This window comes from Ornithorhynchus anatinus, chromosome X1 (assembly GCF_004115215.2).
Source record: "Ornithorhynchus anatinus isolate Pmale09 chromosome X1, mOrnAna1.pri.v4, whole genome shotgun sequence".
Classification (NCBI taxonomy): domain Eukaryota; kingdom Metazoa; phylum Chordata; class Mammalia; order Monotremata; family Ornithorhynchidae; genus Ornithorhynchus; species Ornithorhynchus anatinus.
This window is the reverse complement of record NC_041749.1, coordinates 105805535-105821462: the sequence shown is the minus strand read 5'-3', so window position 1 is coordinate 105821462 and position 15928 is coordinate 105805535. Positions and strand designations below refer to the sequence as shown.

The 15928-nt window shown below is 48.3% G+C and overlaps 1 protein-coding gene across 1 annotated transcript in view; it reads left to right on the top strand.

Moving 5' to 3' along the window:
- Positions 1–10818: 10818 nt before the first annotated feature.
- TMPRSS9 (transmembrane serine protease 9) overlaps positions 10819–15928 on the top strand; it is a 44579-nt gene continuing 39469 nt past the window's right edge. Inside the window, exons 1-4 of the mRNA XM_029052131.2 lie at positions 10819–10925; positions 13123–13250; positions 15455–15522; positions 15706–15881. Of these exons, the coding sequence (XP_028907964.1) occupies positions 10892–10925; positions 13123–13250; positions 15455–15522; positions 15706–15881 (406 nt within the window). The 5' untranslated portion in view covers positions 10819–10891. The remainder of the gene's footprint in view (positions 10926–13122; positions 13251–15454; positions 15523–15705; positions 15882–15928) is intronic.

The window sequence follows — 15928 nt, the reverse complement described above, 5'->3', positions numbered from 1 at the left end:
AGGTCCGCTGACTCCTGGGCCCATGCTCTTTTTCACTTAATAATGTTGGTATTTGTTAAGCGCTTACTATGTGCCGAGCACTGTTCTAAGCGCTGGGGTAGATACAGGGTAATCAGGTTGTCCCACGTGAGGCTCACAGTTAATCCCCATTTTACAGATGAGGTAACTGAGGCACAGAGAAGTTGTGACTTGCCCACAGTCACACAGCTGACAAGTGGCAGAGCTGGGATTCGAACTCTTGACCTCTGACTCCCAAGCCTGTGCTCTTTCCACTGAGCCACGCTGCTGGCCACACTGCTTCTCAAGAGTCGATCCTTGATGAAGATAGGATGGACTCTTAAATCTGAAAAGATGCAGACTTAGCGGGGACATGATTAAAATCACAAAATCATGGAAAGTATGGACAGAATTATTAATTTCCTCAAACCTGCAATATCAGAATGAGGGGGTATCTATTGGTTTATTTTATATTTTGGTTTATTTTATTTCTACTCTCCATGCACACCCACTCCCTTGGGGAACGCAGGTGCTCCCACGACTTCAACTCCCATCCCTATGAAGATGACTCCCAAATTGACCTCTCCAGCCTCGACCTCTTTCCTTCTCTGCAATGCTGCATTTCCTCCTGCCTTCAGAACCTCTCCACTTGGATGTCCCGCTGACGCCTCAAAACTTAACGTCTCCAGAATAGAACTCATCTTCCCGCTCAAATCTTCTCCTCCCCGTGACTTTCCCGTCACTGCAAGCAGCAACCACTGTCCTTCCTGTTTCACAAGCCTTGGCGTTATCCTCAGCCCATCTGTCTCTTTCAACCTTCTTATTCATCCTGTCCCCAGATCCCGCCGGGTCTACCTTCACAACAGCTCTAGAATCCGTCCCTTCTTCTCCTTCCAAATTGTAAATACACTGGCCGAGCTCTTTTCGTATCCTGCCTTGCCTACTGTGTCTGCCTTCTCGCTGACCTCCCTGCCTCCGACCTCTCCCCTCTCCAGTCCGTTTCACATTGCTGTCCCTATGATTTTTCTAAAAGATCATTCTGCACTATCTCCCCACTCTTCAAAAAAAAAAACCCTAGTGGTTGTCCATCCGTCTCCACGTCAAGCAGAAACTCCTAACTGTCAACTTTAAAGTGCTAAAGTAGCTCTTCCCCTCCTACCTAGCCTTGCTTCTCTCCCACTACAACCCAGCCTACTCACTTTGCTTCTCTGATACCAACCTACTTACTGTGCCTTAATCTTATCTCTGTCACTTCCAATCCCTTGCTCACGCCCTCCCTCCTGACTGGAACACCCTCCCTCTTCATACCTGACAGACCACCGCTCTCCCCCATCTTCAAAGCTGTACTAAAATCACATCTCCTCCAGTAATGATAATAATAATTGTGGCATTTAAGTGCTGACTATATGCTAAACACTGTATTAAGCATTTGGGTAGATTCAAGATACACAGTCCCTTTCCCAAATGAGGCTCACAGTCTAAGAAGGCAAGAAAATAGGCATTGAACCCCCATTTTACAGATGAGGATACTGCAGCGCAGAGAGATTAGGTGACTTGTCCAAGGTCCCATGACAAGTAACTGGTGGATCTGAGTTTAGAACCCTGGTCCTCTAACTCCCAGGCCTTTCCACTAGGCCACACTGCTTCAGGACTCCTTCGCTGACTCATCTCTCCTCTCCCCATCCTATTCTCCCTCCACCCCTTCTGTGTCACTTAGACACTTCAATTCCTATCCCCTAACACTTTGATATTCACCACACCCCCAGAGTACTTTGGTATATATCCTTATACTATGTCGTTTCCCCTGTCTGTAATTTATTTTGTCTGTCTCCCCGACTAGACCATGACCTCCTTGTGGGCCAGGGTCATGTCTACTAACTGCACACAGTAAACGTTAAATAAAGCCCATCGATTGTATTGTTTTTTCCCCAAGCATTTAGTACAGTGCTCTGCACAAAGTGAGTGCTCAATAAATACAATCGATTGGTTTTCTCTCCTCTTCCTGATGATAGCTAACACTGGGCTGCCATTTTTGGCTACTGCCACACGTTGGACCAGTGCCGCAAGCTTGGTGTCATCCTTGACTCCGCTCTCTCATTCACCCCACACATCCAATCCGTCACCAAAGCCTGCCGGTCTCACCTTCACGACGTCGCCAAGATCCGCCCTTTCCTCTCCATCCAAACCACGTCGGTACAATCACTCATCCTATCTCGACTGGATTGCTGCACCAGCCTCCTTTCTGACCTCCCAACCTCCTGTCTCTCCCCACTTCATTCCATACTTCACTCTGCTGCCCGGATTATCTTTCTACAGAAACGGTCTGGGCGTGTCACCCCCTTCCTCAAAAAGTGTTTGCCTGTCAACCTCCATATCAAGCAAAAACCCCTCATTATTGGCTTCAAAGCTCTCCATCACGTTGCCCCCTCTTACCTCACTCCAAGGTGGCCCAACCCCTGCTCACTCATCACCCGCTGTGGCTTCAGCTCATCAAAGGGGCAATCGTCATCCTGAATGGAGCTGAACTTCACCATGGGGGCACAGTCGGTAGAAACAGAAGGGAATTGTCATCCTCGGACCTACTTATTTTCCCACGGAGGAAAGTGGATCAGCAAGCCTGGACCTGCAGCACTTCACCTGCCTTAGAAAAAAAAAGAGAGAGAGAAAACGATGGAAATTTTGAAGAGCTGAATTTTGATCCCTGGGAAGATGTTAAAACAAATCACCCTACGATTTGCAACTGCCCACGAAAACGGACCCATTTTCAGTTTCTCTCTCCCCCTAAATCATCGTTGTCGTCGTCATCAAATAAATAGGTAGGGCAACCCCTCCCAATCCGTCTGAAACCAGGGCATCCTAAGCACAGATGCCTCTTTTCAAACCTCAGCATAAAGGGACAAGTGTCTTCTGGATCATTGTTTCTCCTTCTCCACTCCCCTGTGTATCTCCTTTTTCCACCTCCTCACCTTTTGAAGCTGGCAGGGAGGTGCAGAGGAGCCTTTGTCATCGGTGCTTGCTCATCACTGGGAGCCACCTGCAGGATGGGGCACTCTGGCGGGACTCCAAGGTGGCTCAGCCCCTGCTCACTCATCACTTGCTGTGGCTTCAGCTCATCAAAGGGGCAACCGTCACCCTGAATGGAGCTGAGCTTCACCATGGGGGCACAGTCGGTGGAAACAGAAGGGAATTGTCATCCTCGGGCCTACCTGTTTTCCCACGGAGGAAAGTGGATCAGCAAGCCTGGACCTGCAGCACTTCACCTGCCTTAAAGAAAAAAGAGAGAAAAAAACAATGGAAATTTTGAAGAGCTAAATTTTGATCCCTGGGAAGATGTTAAATCACCCTACGATTTGCAACTGCCCAAGATAGTAGGAAGCTTGAAGAGCAAATCTTGCTGGGCTCATTTAATTTCTTTACTGAAGGATGTAAGCGCTGCTGTTCTTGCATCTGTCCCGTGGTCCATAAAAGATAATCAGGTTGAACATAGTCCCTGTCCCACTTGGGGCTCACTGTCTAAGGAGGGAAAATAGGTAGCCTAATCCCCATTTTGCACTTGGGGAAACTGAGGCATAGAAAAGTTAAGTGATTTCTCACCCAAGATCCCAGCAGCAAGCAACTGGCCAAATCAGAATTTGAACCCAGGGCCTCTGACTCCCATACTTCTGCTGTTTAATAATGATGGCATTTGTTAAGCGCTTACTATGTGCCAAGCACTGTTCTAAGAGCTAGGGTATGTACAAAATAATCAGGTTGTCCCACGTGGGGCTCCCAGTCTTAATCCCCATTTCACAGATGAGGTAACTGAGGCACAGAGAAGTTAAGTGACTTGCTCAAAGTCACACAGCAGACAAGTGGCAGAGCCTGGATTAGAACCCATGACCTCTGACTCCGTAGCCCGGGCTCTTTCCACTAAGCCACGCTACTCCTCATGCCAAACACTCCTTTGGCATGCTTTGAATCTGCCTCTGTTTTGAATCTGCAGTTGTTTCAGGTATTTAACTTCCTCCTCAAACCCCTTGTCCCCCTATCACCTCCATTCACTAACATGGCTTCAATTACCAACTCTGCAGATGATCCCCAAATCTACATCTCCAGCCCTGATCTTTCTCCCACTCTGCAGTCTCGCATTTTCTCTTGCCTTCAAGGCATCTCTACTTGGATGTCCTCCCGTCACCTCAAGCTTAACATGTCCAAAACAGAACTCCTTATCTTCCCACCCAAGCCGTGTCCTTCCCCTGACTTTCCCATCACTCTAGACTTTATCACCATCCTTCCTGTCTCACAAGCCCATAACCTTGGCATTATTCTTGACTCCTCTCTATCATTCAACCCAAATATTCAATCTATCACTAAATCCTGTCGGTTTGACCTTCACAACATAGCTAAAATCCGCCCTTTCCTCTCTATCCAAACTGCCACCAAGTTAATCCAAACACTTATTTTATCCTGCCTTGGTTATTGTATCAGCCTCCTTGCTGACCTCCCGGCCTCCTGTCTCTCCCCACTCAAATCCGCACTTTGCTCTGCTGCCCAGATCATTTTTCTACGTTCAGGCCATGTTTCCCTACTACTGAAGGAACTCCAGTGGCTGCCCGTCCATCTCTGCATCAAACAGAAATGCCTCACCATTGGCTTTAAAGCACTCAATCACCTCGCCTCCTCCTACCTCACCTCACTACTCTCCTACTGCAACCCAGCCCACACACTTCGCTCCTCTAATACCAACCTTCTCATTGTACCTCGATCTCGGCTATCTCGCCACCGACCTCTTGGCCACGTCCTGCCTCTGGCATGGATCGCCCTCTCTCCTTATATCCGCCAGAGAAGTCCTCTCCCCACCTTCAAAGCCTTATTGAAAGCACATCTCGAAGAGGCCTTCCCTGGCTAAGCCCTCCTTTCCTCTTCTCCCACTCCCTTCTGCATCGCCCTGACTTGATCCCTTTATTCATCCCCCTCCCAGCCCCAAAGCACTTACGTACATATCTGTGATTTGTTTATATTCATGTCTGTCACCCACTCTAGACTGTTATCTCGTGGGCAGGGAATACGTCTGTTTATTGTTATATTGTACTCTCCCAAATGCTTAGTAGAGCGCTCTGCACACAGTAAGCACTCAAATACGATTGACCGAGCTTACAGTCTAGAGGGGGAGACGGCCATTGATATAAATAAATTATGGATATGTTCGTAAGTGCTGTGGGGCTGGGAGCGGGGATGAATAAAGGGAGCAAGTCAGGGTGACACAGAAGGGAGTGGAAGAAAAGGAAAAGAGGGCTTTGTTAGGGAAGGCCTCTTGGAGGAGATGTGCCTTCATTAAGGCTTTGAAGTCGGGGAGAGTAATTGTCGGATAGTCGATTGTATTTACTGAGCACTTACTCTGCGCAGAGCATTGTACTAAGCGCTTGGGAGAGTACAACATAACAGACACATTCCCTGCTCACAACAAGCTTATGTTCCAGGCCATTTGCAGGCTGGGCAAGAAGTTGGCGGCGAGATAGACGAGATCGAGGTAGAGTGAGTAGGTTGGCATTAGAGGAATGAAGTGTGCAGACTGGGAGAGCAATGAGGTGAGGTAGGAGGGGGGCAAGGTGATTGAGTGCTTTAAGCCCAATGGTAAGGAGTTTCTGTTTGATGCAGAGGTGGATGGGCAACCACTGGAGGTTCTTGAGGAGTGGGGAATTATGGACTGAGTGGTTGTGTAAAAAATGATCCAGGCTGCAGAGTGAAGTATGGACTGGAGTGGGGAGAGACAGGAGGCAGGGAGGTCAGCAAGGAGGGTGATGCAGTAATCAAGGTGGGATAGGATAAGTGAATGGATTAATGTGATAACAGTTTGGATGGAGAGGAAAGGATGGATTTTTAGCGATACTGTGAAGGTCAAACTGACAGAATATAGTGGTAGGTTGAATATATGGGTTGAGTGAGAGAGAGGAGTCAAGGATAATGCCAAGGTTACAGGCTTGTGAGACAGGAAGGATGGTGATAAAGTCTAAGGTGATGAGAAAGTCAGGGGAAGGACAGGGCTCGGGTGAGAAAGATAAGGAGTTTTGTTTTTGACATGTTAAGTTTGAGGTGATGGGTGGACATCCAAGTACAGATTTCTTGAAGGCATGAGGAAATGCAAGACAACAGAGATCAGGGCTGGAGATGTAGATTTGAGAATCTGCGTAGAGGTAGTAGTTGAAGCTATGTGAGTGAATGAGTTCTCCGAGGGTGTGGGTGTAAATAGAGAATAGAAGGGGACCCAGAACTGAACCTTGAGGGACACCCACAGTTAGGGGGTGGGAGGCTGAGGAGAAGACCTTGAAAGAGACTGAGAATGAGCAGCCAGAGAGATAGGAGAACCAGGAGAGGACAGTGTCCCTCAAGCCGAGGTTGGATAGTGTTTCCAGGAGAAGGGGGTGGTTGACAGTGTCGAAGGGGGCTGAGAGGTCGAGGAGGACTAGAACGGAGTAGAGACCATTGGGTTTGACAAGAAGGATGTCTTTGGTGGTGTTTGGGCGGTTTCTGTGGAGTGAAGGGGACAGAAGCCAGATTGGAAGGGGTCAAAGAGAGAATTGGAGGTGAGAAACTTGAGACAGCAGGTGTAGACAACTCGCTCAAGGAGTTTGGAGAGGAATGGTAGGGGGGAGATGGAGTGATAACTGGAGGGATCTGTGGGGTCAAGGGAGGGTAGGGTTTTTAAGTTAAGGAAGACATGGGCATGTTTGAAAGCAGTGGGGAAGAAGCCATTGGAGAGCGACCAGTTGAAGATGGCAGTTAGGGAGGGAAGAAGAGGGGGCCAAGTGTTTTGATAAGGTGTGAAGGGACGGGGTCAGATGCACAGGTGGAGGGGTTGGATTCTGTTGGGAAAGATGGGGGAATTGAAGGAGGAGCAGGAAGAGGGAGGTACTGGGAGGGTTAAGGGAGATTTTAGGGAGATCATGCCTGATAGTTTTGATTTTCTCAATAAAGTAGGTGGCAAGGTGATAGGGGCAAGGGATGGGGGAGGTGGGGAGGCAAGGGTTTGAGGAGGTAGTTGAATATTTGGAACAACCGGCGAGAGCAATGGGCATGGGCGTCAATAAGAATGGAGAAATAATTTTGCCGGCAGAGTTACAACATGCAAGGATAAACTTGAAGTGGATGAAGGCCTGATATTTAGGTTTCCGCCAGCAGTGCTCTGTGCCTCCTGTGCATCAGCGAAAGGAGCAGACTGTGGAAATGATCCAGGGCTGTGGGTTAATGGTATGAGATCGATTAAGAGATGGGGGAGCGAATGAGTTGAGTTCAAGAGAGAGGGTGGTGTTGAGAGCGTCAATTTGGTCATCACGAGAAGGTAGTTTGGGTATGGAGGCTAAATGGGGCATGGCGAGTTGAGAAGATTAGATGGGGCCAAAAGATTCGAGGTCTCTGTGGGGAAAGAGCAGTTTTGTGGGTAGGAAGTGTGTGGAAGAGAAGGCAGGTGAGGAGCTTGTGGTCAGTCAGAGGGATTTTGCCCATGCACTTAGATGTGTAACTTTTATTCATGCCCCACAACACATTTATATCTATCCCTAATATATTTATCTATATTAATGTCTATCTCCCCTCTAGACTGTAAGCTCATAGTGGGCAGGGAATGTGTCTATTATACTCAGCCAAGTGCTTAGTACAGTGCCCTGCAACAGAAAGCACTCAATAAATATGATTAATTGATTGCCTCCCTCAGGCACCCCCTGTGTCCTTCCCAGTTAGAGTGATAGGCCACATACAGGGCGGGGAGTAGTCTGTACACTCTGTGACATGCAAATATGCACAATCCAAGATAGCGGTGTAGTCCCTCAGGAGTGCTATAGAAGGCCAAAGAAGAACGCGTAAATATTTTGATGCCTCCAGTATTGGGAGGATGGCCTTACCTCATTTGGGAACAGATATGGTGACTGCTATCCCTTAAAATGACTTTGCAAATGTGATATACCAATATTCATGAATAAAACCCACTACAGATATATGCCATTCATTCATTCAATAGTATTTATTGAGCGCTTACTATGTGCAGAGCACTGTACTAAGCGCTTGGAATGTACAATTCGGCAACAGAGACAATCCCTGCCCATTGACAGGCTTACAGTCTAGTCGGGGGAGACAGATAAAAACAATAGCAATAAATAGAATCAAGGAGATGTACACCTCATTAACAAAATAAATAGGGTAATAAAAATATATAAAAATGAGCAGATGAGCACAGTGCTGAGGGGAGGGGAAGGGAGTAGGGGAGGAGCAGAGGGAAAGGGGGGAAAGGAGGCTTAGCTGAGGGGAGGTGAAGGGGGGGCAGAGAGGCAGCAGAGGGAGCAGAGGGAAAAGGGGAAGCTCAGTCTGAGAAGGCCTCTTGGAGGAGGTGAGCTCTCAGTAGGGCTTTGAAGAGGGGAAGAGAGTTTGGCGGAGGTGAGGAGGGAGGGCATTCCAGGACAACGGGAGGACGCGGGCCACGGGTCGACGGCGGGATAGGCGAGAACGGGAGAGAATCCCGTTATCAAAATTATTGTAACAAAGTTGTCAGTTGTATTTATTTTTGACATTTGAGTGCTTACCTTGTGACAGTGATGGGATTAAGAACTGGGGAAAGGTACAAAATCCTATCAGAAATGATTCGTGGCCCTCGGGAACGGACACGGTAAAAGGTGTGGGAAGACAGACACGGTGGGAAAGAAAGAATGGGATAAATCCAGTAAAAGAAAACAATTCAGTAAACACCACCACCCCAAGAAGAGAAACAGCAATGCATTACTGCTTGGAGGGAGTAATCCTTCCTTGATCTGAACTGTCACCTCCTTCCGTATCTTGACAGTGGGATTGGACTGCACCTCCCATGACCTGACCACACTTAGTATGCCTCTGGCACAGCCCTGGCTGCTAGTCGGGGGTTAAAAATAAGTTGGATAGGCCTCTCCAGTCTCCAGGGTGGCTCCATCTCCTCTCGGCTTGTTTGTTCTTTTCGAGTAAACGGCTGCAGCGGCAAAATGGAGACGGGAGGAGGAGGAGGAGAATGCACTCATCTTTAACCAAGCTTGTGCTTCTTTTATTGTGGAACTCTGCTGGCCCCCAGAGGCGCTGGGGAGCGATCGGAATAAGAGGCAAACAGAGAAGACGGGATAGCGTATCTAAAATGGACTTTTTCCCCCACTGCTTTCAAACACGCTCCTGTCTTCCCTATCCTAAAAAAACCCTTCCCTTAACCACACAGTTCCCTTCAGGTATCACCCCATTTCCCTCCTATCATTCCTCTCCAACCTCTTTGAGCGAGCTGTCTGCACCCACTGTCTCTGCTTCCTCTCCAATTCTCTCCTTGAATCTGGCTTCCACCCCTTTCACTCCACAGAAACTGCCCGCTCCAAGGTCACCAATGATTTCCTTCTTGCCAAATCCAACGGCTTCTACTCCATCTTAATCCTCCTCGACCTCTAAGCTGCCTTTGACACTGTCGACCACCCCCTTCTCCTGGAAATATTATCCAAACTTGGCTTCACTGACACTGCCCTCTCTTGGTTCTCCTATCTTTCTGGCTGCTCGTTCTGAATCTCTTTTGCTGGATCCTCCTCCTCTGCCTCCCACCCCATAACTGGGGGAGTCCATCAAGGTCCTCTTTTATTCTCCATCTACACCCACTCCCTTGTAGGACTCATTTGCTCACATGGCTTCAACTACCATCTCTATGCAGATGATTCCAAATCTTCATCTCCAGTCCTGTTGTCTCGCCTCTGCAGTCTCACATCTCCTCCTGCCTTCAAGACATCTCTACCTGGATGTCCTGCCACCACTTCAAGCTTTGCCTGTCCAAAACAGAACTCCTTATCTTCTTACCCAAACCCTATCCTCCCCTTGGCTTTCCCATCACTGCAGACAGCACCACCACCCTCCCTGTTTCACAAGCCCATAACCTTGGCGTTATCCTCGACTCATCTCTCTCATTCAACTCACGTATTCAATCTGTCACCAAACCCTGTCGGTTCAACCTTCACAACATCGCTAAAATCTGTCCTTTCCTCTCTATCCAAACTCCCGCCATGTTAATCCAAGCACTTATCCTGCCTTGATTACCGCATCAGCCTCCTTGCTGACCTCCCTGCCTCCTGTCTCTCCCCACTCCAGTCTATACTTCACTCTGCAGCCCGGATCATTTTTCTACAAAACCATTAAGTCCATATTTCCCCACTCCTCAAGAACCTCCAGTGGTTGCCCATCCACCTCCACGTCAAACCGTACTGCCTTACCATCGGCTTTACAGCACTCAATCACCTTGCCCTCCCCCCCCCATATCTTACCTCTCTGGTTTCCTATCACAACCCAGCCTGTACACTTTGCTCCTGTAATGGCAACCTAGTCACTGTACCTCGATCTCATCTATCTCGCTGCCGACCTCTCGCCCACAACCTGCCCCTTATTAAAAGCACATCTCCCCCAGGAGGCCTTTGCCAACTAAGCCCTCATTTCCTCTTCTCCCACTCCCTTCTGCATCGCCCTTGCATTTGGACCTTTTATTCACCCCTCCCTCAGCCCCACAGTAATTATGTACATATCTCTAATCTATTTCCATTAATGTCTTTCTCCCCCTCCAGACTATAAGCTAGTTATGGGCAGGGAACATGTCTACCAACTCTGTTATACTGTACTTTCCCAAGTGCTTAGTACAGTGCTCTGCACATAAGTGCTCAATAAATACAGTTGATTGATTGACTGATTTACCTACCCAGTTGGTCTTGCTGACTCACCCTTCTCCTCACTATTCTAGGGTCGAGGTCACCGCAGCCGTGGTCCGAGAAGCATGGAGCCAGAAGAGGTCGGCTTAAAGCCTGCGCCTGCCATAGGAAAGGGACAACTAGGTGCCAACCACACCTGCTGTAAGAAAACAGTGGCTATTGTGACGGCCAGTGGCATGGCTTTGGTTTCCATAGGACTCCTCTTTCTGGGTAAGTGGGTCTTGGGCCCCGATGTCGATAGAGCCTTGTCTACTGAAACCAAGAAGATAGCAGTGGGGCCCAAAGTGTAGGCATAGGATGGAATCTGCCTCCAGCCTTTGTTTTTATCGGGCAAAATTTAGGGATGAGTGCAGGGAAAATGTCACTGTTTTAAAGTAAGGAAAGTATGCAGGTATTGATGATCCCCTGCTGCAATGACTACAGAACTGTCCAATTGCTGGGAGGCGGTGAAGTCAAGCACCGAGACCTCCGGTTAAAGAATAGCATCTTGAACACAATGGCAGATTCACCCAACCTGTGGCAAATTTGGGGAGGAGGGGTTAGGTACCATCACAAAGAAGTAACCATTCCCTTTAGGTCATAACCCAAAAAATGACCTGCAAGGTAACACCCGTCCACCTCTACATACAGTCTTTAGACTCCTGACAGTGACCACCAAAGAATGCTTGGAGGAGCCATTAGGGTTGTTGGTTTCCTTGACTTTCATCTCTACATCCCTAACTTTCCCTCTAATAATCAATCCATCATGGATCGATCTATTACCCACAAATGTACCCAGCGTTTTCGTGAACCTGTTGATGTCGTCTGCCCGACCAGCTTCATGTTAGTAATGAAGTCTATGTGCCGAGCCCGTTGCTAGGTGAAGAAGTGTTTCCTTTTGTGTGTTTTGAACTTGCCCCATTACAGCTTCAATAGCTGTCCCTTTGCCCTGGTGCCGTGGGATGTGGGGAACAGTTCTACGATTGCTCTGTCGATCTGCTTCATGACTCTGTAAACTCAGTCATGTCTCCTCTCAGGTATCCCTGCCCTCACCAACTACCAGAGAGTTGGGAGAATGCATGAATTGTCTGCTGTAATGAGCTTGTGGAGCTCTGCGGATGGAGGGCAATCTGTTAGTAAATGTCAATAGAGTTTAAATGTAGGGGAGAAGAAAGGGGGAACAGAGGCTATGACCGTATCCCTAATTAACTGGGGACCCCATAGTGGCTGAAGACCCTTCGAATGTCCGATCAAGAAACAGGCTGAGTAGAAAGAGCACAGGCTTGAGAGTCAGAGGATCCAGGTTCTAATCCCGGCTCCACCGCTTGACTGCTGTGTGACCTTGACCAAGTCCCTTAACTTCTCTCTCCCTCATCTGTAAAATGGGAATTAAAGTTTTCCCTCCCTGTTAGACTGCATGTTCCATAAGACACAGGGACTGATTAACTTGTATCTATCCCAGCGCTTAGTGCAGTGCTTGACACATGGTAAGCACTTAATACATATTACAGTGATTATTATTATCTGACAATAGAATCTTGATCTCCCAATTGAGAGGGGAAGTTCAGGAACCCCCAGGACCAGTCCTTCATCTACCAGTCATATCAAGGACTCCCAGTTTCTACGGCTCCATCTACAACTCCAGGAAGAGGGAGTGGGCAGGCTGGGAATTCAGAGCAGGGGATGGGGTTCATTCATTCATTCAATCATATTTATTGAGCGCTTACTGTGTGCAGAGCACTGTACTAAGCGCTTGGGAGAGCACAGTACAACAATAAACAGACACATTCCCTGCCCACAACGAGTTTAAGGGATTGGTGCCTAGGGATGGGAGCTAGGCAGCCTAAAGCCTCAGCATGAAGGGGGGTGGGGTAAGGATGGAGAGTGACAGAAGGCAACAGGAAAGATGAGTAGAGAGTATTCCTTATCGGTGAATGCTACAGAGAAACTGGGAAAATCCCTATTGTAGTAAAGCTTGCTGTGGGCAGGGAATGTGTCTCCCGACTTAGTTTTATTGTACTCTTCCAAGCGCTTAGTGCAGGGCTCCGCACACAGTAAGTGCTCAATAAATATTGACTGATTGAATCGTCCTGATGGTATTTCTTAAAGGTGTATTATTCTCCAAGTACTGTGCTAAGCACCGGAATAGATACAAGATAATGAGCTTGGGCCCAGTCCCTGTCCCCCATGAAGTTCGAAGTCTGAGAGAGAGGGAAAGTGGGTGTGGAGGCTAGATTTGTGAGTGGTCTTTGTGTTTTTTTGTTTGTTTTTGTGAGGGATGCAACACGATGCTTTTCTTACTGCTAACTGACTTTAAAATCAACCACCAGCCCCCCACCGTATGGACCCAGTGTTCTGGGCCTCTAGTGAAGCAGTAAGTCCCACGGGTCAGACCAATCTCACGAAGCCCTGGTCTCTCTGTCCGCAGCTTTCCTTTCTTCCCAGGACCTCAATTTTGAACATATGGCCGAACTGAGAGGGATTCAGTATGAGAGCAGTTTACAGAAGGAGACCTCCGACTATTTCAGAGCATTGACACCTGCTCTGGAGTTGCTGGTAAGATCCTGCCCTCTCCAACCTGAATTGAGGAAGACCCAATGGTTTGGACTGGATTAGAGAGCTGACTAAACTGCAGAGGGAACTGCACCTCCAAATGGCATCCAGTCTGAGGAGCTCTGAAGGCCAGAGGCTATTCTGTTGGAGAAAGAGGCTCAGATGGATGGTCTGGGATGATCTGGGAGCATGATCTGGGAGCTCATCCCTAGAGAGGGGCTACCCAAGATTTATTTTTAAAAACCACCTCTCCAACTGGAAGAAAATTAGATGAAAAGCTCTAGTTGATTGGACAAACTGTTTTCATCAAGCCATATTTGACTTTAATTGCCTCCCTTGACATGTTTAAAATGAAGGAGTTAAAGCTTGTTTTCCCCGAAGGCACTTGGACAAAATGTGAGAGTACACCTGGGGTTAAAAATTGGCTATTGAGCTCATGTGAGTCTGATTTCATTTGTCATTGTCAGTGCTATTTACTGGGTGCCTTGTGGGTGCAGAGCGCTCTACTGGACGCTTATTGGGTGCTAAGGAGTATACAACAGAAGTAAAAGACATGTCCCTGCCCTCAGTGAATTTACAGTTCAGGAATGTCATTGTGCTGGGTAGGAAACAGGAGAAAATAGTATAGAGTTTTGACTCTGAAGAAATTCACTTTTTCAATGCGAAAGTGATGTAAGTCTGCTGTCTTAATCCCCTACTCGGGCCCACTCAGTGTAGACAAGCTGCAAGCGGGTCAAATAAGTAGGACAGCCTGGCACCTTCCAAAATAATCTGACTTTTGTATCTAGACTGTGAGCTCGTTGTGGGCAGGGAACATGCCTACCGACTCTATTGTATTGTACTCTCCCAAGAGCTTAGTACGGTGCTCTGCACACAATCACGCTCAGTAAGCACCACTGATCCATTGATTAGCAGTGTAGACTCCAACCACTTCCATGTGATTTTTTTCTAAGCCCTTTCTCTTCAGAGAGTGAAGTCATTTTTAAGATATTTTTGAACAACTTATTTTTAACCACTGAAGGTTAGAGCACAGACCAGGCAAAAAGCAAGGGAATGTTCCGTTCCCGGGATGGCTACTGGGGAAGAGGGCAAGCACAGACTTGCTTAGAAGTCAAATGCTTTCTCCCAGACCTTGGCTCCTAGAATTAAACAAAACCCCAGAGCCTTGGTTAGGATGGCTCCCTTGCCAGTGTTTTGCTTCCCGCTCTTGTCTAACCAGACCTGAACAAGGGATTAAGATGACACAGGCAATCCTGAAAGGTAAAGCATGCCGCCTGCTGAAACGTGTCAGGGATTCCCGATACTTGGTTTAGTCCTAGATCTGTGGGATTTCTTTATCTCTCCAATTGAAATTTAAAGAGCAGAATGTCTGATTTTCCAAGCTAAATTGCTCCCCACCACCACTCCGTGGTCTGTTTGTCCTTGAGAGGAGGGGGAATGGGAAATGGGGGGGGGGGGGAGGAGAGAAAGGGAGAGGGAGGGAAAAAGAGAGTGGAAGAAAGAGAGAGAATGAGAATGGGTGTTAAAGTAAACCAGAATGGGCCAGAAATTGGTTCTGGTGAAGCAGCCGTTCTGGTAGAAAAAATAATTTCACTTCTGCAGTGGGAGGAGCAGACTGCAGTGTGCTGCTGCTCCGGGCCTTTCAACGGCAGCACCCCACCTAACGTAGGACCGGGCTAGAGAGGGAGTGTGGCACCTGGCCCTTACTCCTGGCCCATGCCCTTTGGCTTGCTGTTGCCCCCTTCCTATCCTCTCCAGGGAATGCCTGCTCACTGAGCCAGTAAAATGATTTTTTTTAAGAAAACTTTTACCCCTGGTGATAAATCTCCCTAGCAGTCTTCCTGCAAATTGCTTGAGTGGCCGAAAAATGATCAGCAGTGAGAAGCAGCACGGCTTAGTGGCAAGAGCCCGGGCTTGGGAGTCAGAGGTCTTGGGTTCTAATCCCAGCTCCGCCACTTGTCAGCTGTGTGACTTCGGGCAAGTCGCTCGACTTCTCTGTGCCTCGGTTCCCTCATCTGTAAATGGGGATTAAGACTGTGAACCCCACGTGGGACAAGCGGATTACCTCGTATCTACCCTAGCACTTAGAACAGTGCTTGGCACATAGTAAGCGCTTAACAAACACCATCCTCATTATTATTATTATTATTATCAGGCAGGAAAGCTGCTGCCATCGTCACTGTTTCAAACTGTATCTCCTCTTGCAGTTCGTGAGCAGTTTCCAGAGGACCAAGTTGGAAGCAAGTTGTGTGGGCTGCACCGTGCTGAGTTACAGGTGAGTTTTATGCCCCTCACAGTCCTGCTGTCCCTCCCGCCCCCAGTTCCCTTTAATGGTAGCCCTTTCCCCCATCTAGGGGCGAGGCTACTTAAAGCAGTCTGAAGGAGCCCAGAGCTGCTTGGGCAGGAAAAGCTTACCCCTCCCTGGGTCTACTTGCACTGCTTGTCTCTCCCATCTTAGGGATGGGAACTCGAGCGTCCTTGTCCATTTCCGCCTGCGTTTCCTGTCCCAGACCCCGTGGTCCCTGAACTCAAGACTAGAGGAGGAGATTCTTCAGCAAGGTTTGGCCTTGAGGTTCCAGGAGCAGAGCATCCCCGTAGCCACCTATGGTTCCATCTCCTCGGCTGCACTGATGGGTGAGCCCTGTTATTGCTGGCTCAGCGGATCTCGGCCCCGGGGGTGA